At 37.1% G+C, this 12,557-nt stretch overlaps 1 protein-coding gene across 1 annotated transcript in view; it reads left to right on the top strand.

The window, feature by feature from the left end:
- The first annotated feature begins 4,543 nt into the window (after nt 1–4,543).
- The window catches only part of LOC110108507 (IAA-amino acid hydrolase ILR1-like 5), a 27,364-nt gene continuing 19,350 nt past the window's right edge, over nt 4,544–12,557 (top strand). The window contains exons 1-2 of the mRNA XM_020839180.2: nt 4,544–4,972; nt 5,051–5,176. Of these exons, the coding sequence (XP_020694839.1) occupies nt 4,598–4,972; nt 5,051–5,176 (501 nt within the window). The 5' untranslated portion in view covers nt 4,544–4,597. The remainder of the gene's footprint in view (nt 4,973–5,050; nt 5,177–12,557) is intronic.

The raw sequence follows: 12,557 nt of genomic DNA, 5'->3' as shown, positions 1-12,557 counted from the left end.
AACATGTATATGCTCCTAATCCCATATTTGTAGTATGTGGATATAACCTGCTATGTTAGCTCATTTCGGGCTAGTTGCTTCTGATAGCTCCCTGTACATATGAGCTATAACTGCACCTCTAAGTGAGTATGTCTAGAATATCGTTATGTCCTCCATCAGGATGCTATTCTGGCATAGGAAATCTATGTCAATAATACCCATTCAGCTTATTGCTTTCTTAAAGTTCCCACGTAGGTGGCATAGAGAGTGGCAATGTGCAACAATAAAGCAAAATTTTCATGACAACCTTGCACTAAACCGATGTGCTTGTCGGATATAATAAATAAATTAGTTCGAGTGCAAACAACTGAAATGAGTATATACATTTGGCTCAAAAACCACACCCATGAATCAACACATTTTGACTCTACAATCTCAAATATAAGGGGGTACAATCCATTATTTTCATAAATTCCCACTGCAGTTAGCAAAGTGCATGGGTATTTACCTAATAGGAATGTCCCGTCAAGGTAAAGAACATGACGACAATATGTCCACCCATTTATCGAATGGGCAAATGAGAAAAATAATCTTTCAAATCTATGCTTCTCAGATGTTTGTATCATATAGAAGGTTTCAGGCTTCGAACACACAACACATAAATTAAAAAGAATTATGGTTCGATAAGACTTATCCTAATTACCAAACACTATATTCACAACTTTTCATATGGTATCCCAAGCTTTTATATACAAAACTTTTATGTTGAACTTCACTTCAATTTGTCCTATAATCTCCCATAGCTTGAGATCCATATGCCTTCTAATACTGGAGAATACGAAGTAGCTTATAAATTGAGAATTGCATTATCGGTGTCTAGTCACTAGAATTGGTATTACACAGGTATTGGTTCTTCATTGAATATATTTTCCATATACCTTCGAGATGTTTGCTCAGCCTTGCATGCAAATACCATATACATGATATGCTTGACCTACCATTCTAAGCACAAACTACTATCATTTTTTGTCTGTTCAAAGCTACAATGACATATTCCACATTATTAATAATTGGCCAATCTTGTAATATAAATTGAAGATCCTCTTTCTTACTGAAACACATACCCTCCATTAGCTCTATTGGAATTGAAAATCCTTCCTTGACTTAGTTACCTATATATTTACTATCATTTGCTACATCCTAATCCCATTCATGAGTGGTCGAATATGTCTTCACAAACTCATTATTTATAACTATGCCTTATAAAGTGCCGATATTTGTGTAACAATAATGTTGGACCATGCTATGGATCTCAGGGTTCATATTAACATTCACTTTATCTAAATGACAGTGCACGTCATCATCACCATCATCAAGAGCTGTATTGCTCGATTCACTACTCATCATTTAATAACCATCATCGACATTGACCGATGGTCTCTCAAAAGTTCCTGGTACATCCTCGAAACAACTTCTTCACTATCCACTTCATCACATAAACAATATTTTGTTAATAAAGGTGAATTTTCCTAACAATTATACTTTATTTAATATTCATTTAGGTGAAAAACTTAATCAGCATATTACGACATGAAGCTTGGATTCGTCGAACCACCTTTTGCCACCCCGTCAAAAGTAAATATCTCATGCACTTAGGATGTTGATTGCCCAGCAACAAAATTTTGTGCACTAATATCTTCAGCATCTACATAAAGTAGAAATATCTTCCTAATTGCATGCGATAACACCATATAACCTCATCATTCTCCATAGGCGAAGCTATGAACTCATTCCCTAATGTTAGACGACAAACCAAGTTCACTGTGTACTTCGACATATCATTTTTAAGTGCTTTTAGGATCCTAATCTTCAATTGGTCTAAGTTCGTCTTAACAGTCACTTGCAAGGGTCGGTAACTCCCCCCAACATATGTTGGTGAATATTTATCTTCTAAAGACAACTGTCCACCATATATAAGAACAAACAACGCTCCAAGTCCAAATATTGTTGTGCTACTACATATCGCTTATGATAACATACAATTAAACTAACAACCCTAGCTCAAAGAAATGAAACAATCACAACCGATAAGCATTTATCTAAATAAGTTTATATATAATACCTTATTTTAAAAAATAAATTTTAAGTAAAGTTAACTAAATAAATTTAAAATAAATCTCTTTCACAAAAAAGGCTCATTCACCGAATTATTTCTCAAATTCATTAATACTATATGCCTTAGCTATCAGAGTTCACTTCTCTTTCACTAATACCAGTGGCGGAGCCAGAAATTTTATTTAAGTAGAAATTTTATTCTAGGGGGGGGGGGGCTAAATTAAACACTACAGGAAAATCACCCGTTACCGGTAGAATTTTCCCGCAATTTTCAAACGATTAATTTTTCGGTGGTCAATTTTATGGTGGTTTGTTATCTCATCTTAAATGTCAGAATACATTAAGATAGTTCTGTTTGCCGTCTCATTACTGGAGCTAAGAGGAGTTGTAAGATCAAAATTAAGAATGCAAATAACATGGCGAGAGAGGAGCGAAAAGGAAAAGAAAAGCTAGGCTCGAGAATGCGAGTTGCGAGAGATGAGCGAAGGAGAAAACGAAGCAGGCAATTTGGGTCGAGGGAAAACAAGTCATTTGGAAGCAGCATTTGTGCCTGTGATATGATATTGTTGCCAGAGTGAAAATTTTTATAAGAAAATTATTGTGAAAATTAGTAAAAAAACTATTCCAAACAAAGCCTAAAGCATATTCTTGCATGTTAAATTATGGAATTGTTAGGTATTATTATTTATAAAAAAAATGTTAATTTTTTATGTAAATTAATCCTCCACATTTAAATTTGCTTTAAAATGAGCGCAAACCATAAAAAATTCAATTAAAATGTATATTACACATATCTTAAAATAAATACAATACTTTTAATATCAATTTTGACAAAAAAATTTTGATCAATAAATTCGGTAAATATTTTTTTATAAATATATTACATGGAATAAAAATGATGACTAAATAATTATATCTAAATCTATTCCTTCTCTCTCAAAAAAAAAAAAAAAGCTTTAAGCTCTTGTCACATGCAGCAAAAAAAAAAAAAATTTAGGGGGGGCACGTACCCCCCCTTGCCCCCCTCCTTCCGCCCATGACTAAATACCATATGCTAAAAAATATCTCTTTCACAAAAAATATCTTTCACGAGAAATATCAAAATCTTAGCTCAAAGAAATGAAAGAATCATAACATATTTTCAGCTCCTACTTATAGATTACAAATAAGAAATATCACACAATTCCTTTCTTCGTATTTCGCTACACAAAAATCTCATATTTTAACATACACAACTAGGGGTGCAACCGAGTCAAGCCGGCTCGTGAGTCGGCTAGGGCTCGACTCGACAACAGGCTCAACGAGCCGAGCTAAACGAGCTCGCGATCGAGCTCGAACACAGTTTCAAGCTCGAATGCTTAACCAGCACGAGCTCAAACAGGCATCCGACTCGACTCGTCGGCTCGACAAGCAGCTCGACTGGGCGGGATTCATGGGATCGAGCTCGAGACGACGACGGCGGATCAGATCTCGACGGCAGAACTCGCAACAGACGTGACGACGATGGCAAAGCTCGAAACGAACGTGATGATGACGCCGAAGCTCGAAATGGACGCGACGAGATTTAGCTCGGAGCTCACGACGACGAAGCTCTGGACTACATATTGGATGTGACGACGACGACGATGACGACGAAGCTCGGAATGGACGATGACGATGACGAAGCTCGGAGCTCGATTGAGCGCGTGACAACGATGATGGACGACGTCGTCGTTGGACACGACGACGAAGCTCGGAGCTCGATTGAACGCATGAACGACGTGATGACGGACGACATCGTCGTTGGACGCGACCTTGACATAGAACGCGACGACAAACCGCGAGTACGCGATAACGACGGACATCTGCACGGCAGCGAAGGCGAGAACGCGACGAAATTTTGAGCTCGATGAGCCGCTCGACAGTGAAACGAGTCGAGCTCGACTCGAGTTCGAGCTCGGTATCTGAGAGTCGAGCTCGACTCGAACAACCCCTAGCTCGAGCTCGACTCGACTCGACTCGTTTCCACCCCTATACACAACCTTACTCAAAACAACTAAATCATTCCTAAACTTTAAAAAACATCTACACAAATTAAGCATGACACAAAAGGAAAATTATTTCAACACAAAAAAAAACGCAAGAAAACGTACCTAGCACTCGAAGATTGTCATATTTCGCAATGAGCCGAATGCTCTAAGTAGGTTTTCCCAATTAGGGCTGGAAAATTGGGGATTGTCAGGTTGTTAAAATAACAAGGGTAAGTCGCCCGTTTATCTTAAATAGAAAAGTCCCCCAATAAATTGGTGACTTTGGAGAGAAATAATTTTTTAAGGATTAACCTCTTAATTAAATCATAAACAATGTTTAGTTTAAAAAATCCCTTTAAGCGGATCCATTCCGAACCGCAAAAGAAGAAAAATGAATTCTTCTTAAATAAATAAATAGTAACGAACGGTTGTATAATGTACTGTGTTGATCATTTACTGCGGCCGTAAACCTGACTTTCGTGGCTTCCTTTTCCATGGAATCCCCAATGTCCTACTCTTGTCTCCCCAGCTTCTCCCTCTTAACTTTAACCTTCCTCCTCTACTCCGTCTCCTCGCCATTTTTGCTCGCCCGCGTCTTCGCCACCGGCGACTCCTCGTACTTTTCTGGCATCCTCAACCGCGCCAAAGATGAGCTTCCGTGGCTTCTCTCCATCCGCCGCCTCATCCACGAACACCCCGAGCTCCGATTTCAGGAATACAACACCGGCGCCCTAATCCGCTCCCACCTCGAAGCCCTAAGCATCCCATACTCCTTCCCCTTGGCCAGCACTGGAATTGTTGCTCAAGTTGGTTCCGGTGGCGCTCCTATCATCGCCCTTCGTGCCGACATGGATGCTCTGCCTCTTCAGGTTCTCCTTACTCTTATTGTTGGTTGATTTTAAAAAGGGTGAAATATCTGGTGGTGATTGCTGCTTATGGAGATGCAGGAATTAGTGGATTGGGAGCATAGGAGTAAGGTTGATGGGATAATGCACGCTTGCGGGCATGACGTTCATGTTGCGATGCTGCTGGGAGCTGCTAAGTTGCTTAATGAGCGGAAGAGCTATCTGAAGGTAATTTAGTTCATGCACGAAATTTCTATAATTATGAGTATCATTCCAGCGAGCGGCATTCAAACATTGTTTGAACTTTTAAATTCAAAATTCTCATAAAATAAAATTTTTTTCTTTCACGTGTCAGTTATTATGTACTGCAATGATTTGCTTTTTATATATATATTTTTACTTTTTAAAAGGAAGAAATGATGAGCATACCAATTAAGATAAACTCATATATATTAAATACACAAGTTTTAAATTTCAAATAATTAATATTTCAAACTCATATATATTATATTCAGAAGATATGCATGTAATATTAAAATTTCAAGTATTAAATATATAAATAAAATAGTATAAGGTGTTATGTATGTAAATCTCCCTTTTAAATTTAGTATTTTTTGATTGATAGTCAAAACTTATAATTAAAAGATCAAGATGAAACAATAGTTGGAGTGCACTTATCTCGATATAATTGAAGAGCAATACCTCTCAACTCCCCTCCCCCCAGCGAAGAGCAATATCTCTCACGCCCCAAGGTTGATTGACACCCCCCCCCCCCCCCCCCCCCCCCCCCCCCCCCCCCCCCCCCCTAATTAAATTGACCTGATGTGTCAATTTTCATGAACTAGCGTCTCAATATAAGTTAAGAACACGATATACCCATCAAGCACACTCAATACTCATTATAACATGATGACTCAATTAAACTACTCCTTACAATTATTAACCTATATGATGCCTGACATTGCCATCCCCTTCAAAAGTATCCATTCCATCAAGGTTGAAGAACATCATAAAATAGGATAAAGCTATACATGAAATCTATGTAGAATCTTTAAGTCATGACATGCAGGCACAAAGGTTGATTATGTTGCAGGAGCTGGGCGGCCATCGATCCATATATTCATTTGACCATTCAGAAATGAAAATAGGGACAATATTCATTTGTTCGACCATTCTGTTGTGTCCTGCAAGTGCTTTAGTTAGACTTTAGTCGGTTTGGGCTTGATAGGAGTGTCATAAGAAATTTAGGCAATAAAAATGTAGAGGTGCAGCGGGAGAGGAAGCTTTGAGTGTCTATTTAAATCAAAGAATGAGCTTGAGTAGGTGCTTAGATTATTTATTGAACTGATGGTGCAAGAGAGGGTGCATGAAAGTGAGCTGCTCAGTTAGTGCATGCCATTAGTTAAATATTCGAATGCATTGTAGTGTGCCTGCCATTCATTTACTAATGAAAAATTCACAAGCATGAAGCATTAGCCTGAAGTTGGATAATGTGGTGGAGTCATGGATGTACTTTTGTGGCTAAGAAGTGTGTGGAAGTCGAGTTTGGTGCAGATTGTACCTCGAGCATGGTTAGTCTTGGGTTAATTATGTGTTAATATTTGTCAATTCTGTCAACGTGATTTGAGTCCTCATTCGTTTCATTGATTTAAGTGGAAGGAATTCTTGGGCATTCCATCAAAAACCTAGGTTGCATAGTTTAGTTCAGCATGATATTTTGGGTGGATATATATTTTTGGAGTTTTTTTGCAAAGAGGAATCAGCCAGATCAGAAGAGAATGGCTAGATTTGCTAGGTGTGGATGGAAAAAAAATAGAGTTTAGATTTGAATAGGGGGTTGGATGTGATTCTTTAGAAATCTTAACATAATATGTTTTGTTCTTGAGGAAGCAGGGCTATAGGGTTAGAATTTGAGGTGGAAGATTTGATCGACAAATCTAGTGAGAGAATCTGGAACAATGGTTGACAACCAGATTTTGCAGAGATGGAGATGGGGACTCGAAAGATGATGGCTCCCGACGAAAGCATCAATTGTTTTTTGGAGGATAGCCTCGATAAATGATGAAATTAAGCATGCGGATGACTCTAGAAATTTAGGGATTAAGAAGGGGAAGAAAATAATTCACTAAAGAGGGGAGTTTATTTCATATATTGATGCAATAATACCACAAGGGATGTACTTATAAGTTATAACACGACTTTTAAAAACACATTATTTACATGTTAAGCAAGCTTAATATCCACTATAGCATACTGACTCAATTAAACTACTCATTATAATTATTAACTCATATAAGGCCTAACATTACCACCCCCCTTCAAAATTGATTGTTCACTCCATTTTGAAACACATAATAAAATAGGATCAAGCCATATAAAAAACTATTGTAGAAGATGGGCGGCCATCAAACCACATGTCTTTTGACAATCTGCAAGCGACAATGAGGGCGGCAACCATTTGTTCAATCATTCTAATTGCAAGTGCTTTAGAGTGATTGGAGTCAGCTTGGTTTTGCAAGGAGTTTCATAAAAAAATTTAAGCAATAGAAAATGTAGTGGTGGAGTAGGAGAGGTGGATTTGATGTGAGCAGGTGCTTTGATTATGGATTGGATTGTTGGAGCAGGTGGAGTTACATCAATGTGAGGAGCTCAAGGTGGTGTGTGTGCGCGCCAATTTTTAAGGATCATAATGCATCGAAGTGTGCTCGCTATTTGTCTGCAAGCTAAAAATTTATGAGCAATAGCTTGAAGTTGTATAATATGGCGAAGTTGTTGGTGCATTGTGGCGGCTAACAAGTGTGTCGAAGTCGAGTTTTTTCTCATATTGTATCTTGAGCCTAGTTAATATTGGGTTAATAATGTGTAAAACCTTTAGAATCTCAATTTTCTTGTTTTTTTTCAATTCTATCAATGTGATCCAAGACCTCAATTGCAATGTTGATTTCAGTTGTAGATGTTATTTGGCATTTCATCAAACACATGTACTACATAGCTTCATTTAGCATGATATTTGGGTCAGATGTACTTTTTTGGAGTTTCCCTGTAGTGAGAAATCGACCAAATCAGATGAGAATTGCTAGATTTGGTAGGTGTGGATGGAAAGTTGGGAGCTTAAATTTGAATAGTGGGCTGTATGCGCTACAATGGGAATCTTAATGTTTTGTGAATAAAAAGTTGAGAAAGCTAAGCCAGAGGGTTGCATTTGGAGGTGGAAGATCTGTTTGGCAGATTTGGCGATGAGAATCTTGTTTGCTGGTAGATTGTTCAGCCAGATTGGAGATGGAGATGGGCACTCTAATGAAAACGGCTTTCAATAAAAGCATTAAATACTACAAACCCTGAGGATCGCAACCATAAACAATATGACTTCGAGTTCGTCTTCAACTCCAGAAATTTAAGGATTAACAAGAGCTAGAAGAAAATTTAGCAACAAGGAGAGTTAATCTCATTTACTGATGCCTGTATACTCTCACAAGGGAAGTGTTTATAACATAACAAGACTCTTAAGAACACATTATCTACCTATTAAGCATACTTATCATGTTGTGTGTGATTAGGATTGACAATATACAAGATAACCCAAACAAAACTTGAAAGTTCCATATTTTATCTAGCCATTTTAATGGAATATGTGATATTTGGGTCCGCATTTAGGCAACCTGGGAAATTTATTTTGGGTTTGAATTAGCCTAAAACCCATATCTAACTTGGTTGATGAGACATTTCAAGTAAAGTTTAAAATTTTGGCATTATAAGTACCAACACAGTTTCATATTGTTTCATTAAAAAGTTTATGTGCTTGAGTCGAGTTGGGTTGGGTTCGGCCGAACTACCCTATGTGATTGATTGCTACTTGTATTAATAAGTTTTTATTTCAGGTCAACTTGCTCAGCTGCCCCATCTCAACTTGTGTGGGGTTGTTTTTGACATATTTAATGAGCGGTTTCTGTCGATTGGTTCTAATTTGATTAGATAATTTTTGTGTGAAATTTAAATCTCAATTGTTCACATGAATTGACACCCCCTAGATGAGATGATGGTAAGTCAGCCTCACCTCCCGCAGTGGTGTTGAAGAAGTGCTGTGAAAAAAATTCAATGTTAAACGTATCTTTAGCTCCTTTTTCAATGTCTGTTTGTGTTATGCTTCATTTTATTTCCCACATCTTGACCTGATATGCAATGTGCTCCCACTGATTTTCAAATTCTTTAATTAGTTCTGTGACATTAGATTCTCCAATGATAACCAAACTCTCCATAATAAAGCACACGTTTAGGTCTTTCTATTAGTTTAAAAACTTGCAGTAGGCTCTTTTATCATCATGGAGTTAATAAGATATCAGAGGTTGTTAATGGCTTCCTTGAAAACCTGCATTAGGTTCCTGTTCTCACGCTATTGTTCACACCGCATTTATGCCATTTTAGGCCATCCACTACATCTCAAACTTCTTTTAGTTATGATAATGGAGGTGTGGTCTGGTAAATGGGTTTCTTTGTCTTCCCAACCTCAGTAAAGACCAATTTTTTGACATAGATGTTTGAACATGGAATTGACTTCTGAAAGTGAGTTTCAGTTATATTTATATAATTTGTATGAACACTTCTTGGAAACATAATTTTAGTATTTGTACTGATTGCAATAATATTCATTTTTCACCCATAATTCCATTGGTTTTTTATTATCTTACTATTTTTAATGAACAAATAATTTTTTTTGCAAGAAATTTTAAAAATAATTAAACTTTAAAACTAAATTAACTAAATAAAAACAAAAAAAAGCATCAACTTCCATTATGGCAGCTTCTTTGATGATTCAACCAATTTTGTTTTTTATTCTGAACCATTCGCCCAAAGAATAGGCAATTGTTCATTTTTTTTTAATTTTTTTGTTTGGTGATTGAGCTCATTCTTTTATTCGGAACCAGTCGCCCGATGAACGGGCTACTATTCATATTTTTTTAATTTCATTTACATGCAATTGTTTATTAAATTCTATAAGATGGTGGTAAGACTTGCAATGCTTTATGGTGCATAACGTTGGCCATTAAAAGGGAAGCATAATATTAAGTTAAGTGTTGCATAGATGAGGATGCTCAGGTGGATGAGTGGCGTTACTCTTAGAGACAGTATACCAAATGAGCATATAAGTAAAAAAGGCTGGATTAGCTCCAGTGGAAAATAAGATTAGAGAGAGTCGCCTTAGATGATTTGGTCACATAAAACAGTGGCTTTCTGATGACTCGGTTAGGAAAGTAGATGTATTATATTTGACTTATGTTAAGAAAGATAAAGATAGACTTAGAAAGACTTGGATAAAATATTAGAAATGACTTTTTTTTTAATTAGATTTAAATGAGAATTTAACTTTTAACAAGACACAATGGAGAAAAAAGATTTGTGTAGCCCAAGGTTTAATATTGCATAAATAAGCCTCGAGGCATTTTTCGTCCGTGAGGCAAGACGTAAGCCTCACTGATAAAGAATTGCGTAAATGAGAATTTCAGGGTTTGAGAAGGTAAATTATAGTAAGATTCTATCATACAATAAAAACATTTAAATGACAAGTGAAATTAGTGGAAAGTAAGAAAATGAATGCAATAAAATCATGTCCCAAAGTACAAAACTACAAAATATAAGTCTATTAAAACTCCCAAAGTACAAATAAGATAGAACATATTAAATCAAATCATGTCCCATCACTAAATGGGTCTTTAAGGGAATCTTCTTCTCCAATTGTATCTATAAATGTCATATATTTATCATCTTCAATATTACTCACTTTTCTCTTCCCTGTTCAATAAGAATGATTATTGTCATGTTAATTTCCAACTTGATATATATAATGTAATAGCATAAAATAATTTGTTGAATACCTTTAGTTGCTTCACTACAGGAAAACAGCTCATTTCCGACAGAATTTTCTGCGGACGTAAATTCGTTAGAAATTCCAACGAATTTTTCGACGAATTTTTTACGGAATATTTCCAGCGTACTTCTGACGGAATTTTTGAAGTTATTTTCGGTTCATTTTATGTTGGCTTTTCCGGCAGATTTCCGACGAAATTAAAAATTTTCTGAAAAATGGAAATTAGTAATATTTAAAATTATTCATTTTGTTAAATTAAATTAAATACTACTAAAATAAATTAAATTAAATTTAATTATTTTGAATTTTATTAAGTTTATATTTTAAATAAAATATAAACTCACATTATAAATATTTTAAATAAATTATATTGAATATATTAATTATTTTAAACTTTTAAAATATTAACTATTTTAAATAATACTTTATGTCTGTAGTAATATAAATAATAAAAAAAAAAACTCACAGATTTATGCATTTTGCAAAGGTGGCTTGATGGTTTAGTGGACAACAGAATTGCTAAAGGGGGCGGCGGGGGTTCGAACCTCGCTAGGCGCATGCGCTGGGGGTGGCGGGTCACGCCTGCTAGCGGGTCACGGTCTCTGCACAGCGGGTGGGGGGAATCGGGTCACGGGCGGGTGAGCCCAACTGGCTGGACGGGACCGGGGGGGGAGGGCTTCAGCGGGATTAGGATTTTTTTTTTCATATTTTTAAATTTCTGGCGTAGTTTATATTCGCCAGAAATATTTCCGACGAATTTTCCACCAGAATTTTGTCGGAAATTTTTCCGACTGAAAGTTTTACGCCGATAACATTTTTTGATATGCGTCGAACCAGCGTTGTGGGCTCCGAAAATTCGGCCCCGGCCTCCGCCCGCTTTCTTTTTATTCGGCGAGGGAGTTTTAACTGAATAGGTTCCGGGGTAAATTTTGGAAGGTAGATGAGTTTGTAGATGAGACATTACCCAGAGATTTCGCCCTTATTTTGTGAGGACTTTATGATCTGAGTTCTGGTTTCCTATAGGCGCAAGCCCCTGTAGTTAATTACCCCTCCCGATAACGAGAGAGAACTTTCGATTAAGGCTAGTCGTCGATCAGATACATAGAGAATACGTGTTATCTAACATATAGTAGCAGTAATGGGTTTGGGATTTGGAAAGTTTGGATATTGGAAGAAGCTTAATATTAGAAATTAGAAATTTCACCATCTTGCACTTAAAGCAGATGGTGTGGGAATGGATTCCGTCGTCCCGGGCCATCATGGTCCCTGGTCTACTTAGTCATAGGAGGTAGTCGACCCAACCTGACAGAAGGATCCTTGTCGGCAGCCATGGGTTGCTTCGTCCAAGGGTACCTTATCGACCTGGGATGGATGTTTGTCTAAGGGGACAAATTTAAATCCACATTAGCTAACAGAGGGCTTTGTATCCTATCGATCATATCCTATTGATTCATATCTCAAGGATTTAACGCCACTAAGGAGCGTATTGGCTCTGGTCATAATTGCTATCTGTGGTGCCATTTGGCGGCGAAACCACTCGGTTCAGAGAGCCCCGGGTCATAACCGTTTACCTGCAATGCCATTTGGCGGCGAAACTGCCGGTTAGAGGACACGTACCACGTCCTTAATGGCAAGAGATTGTTTGAGAATGGATCCTAGTGATATTTTCGACTAGGCATTAGCTCTTTGTGAGCTAGAGTTTATTTGAATTTGTCCACCCCGGCAAACTGTTGCGGAGGGTGGATG

The sequence above is a fragment of the Dendrobium catenatum genome, unplaced genomic scaffold (assembly GCF_001605985.2).
Source record: "Dendrobium catenatum unplaced genomic scaffold, ASM160598v2 fragScaff_scaffold_325, whole genome shotgun sequence".
Classification (NCBI taxonomy): domain Eukaryota; kingdom Viridiplantae; phylum Streptophyta; class Magnoliopsida; order Asparagales; family Orchidaceae; genus Dendrobium; species Dendrobium catenatum.
Note: the sequence above shows the minus strand (reverse complement) of the source record. Positions and strands in the feature narration are given on the sequence as shown.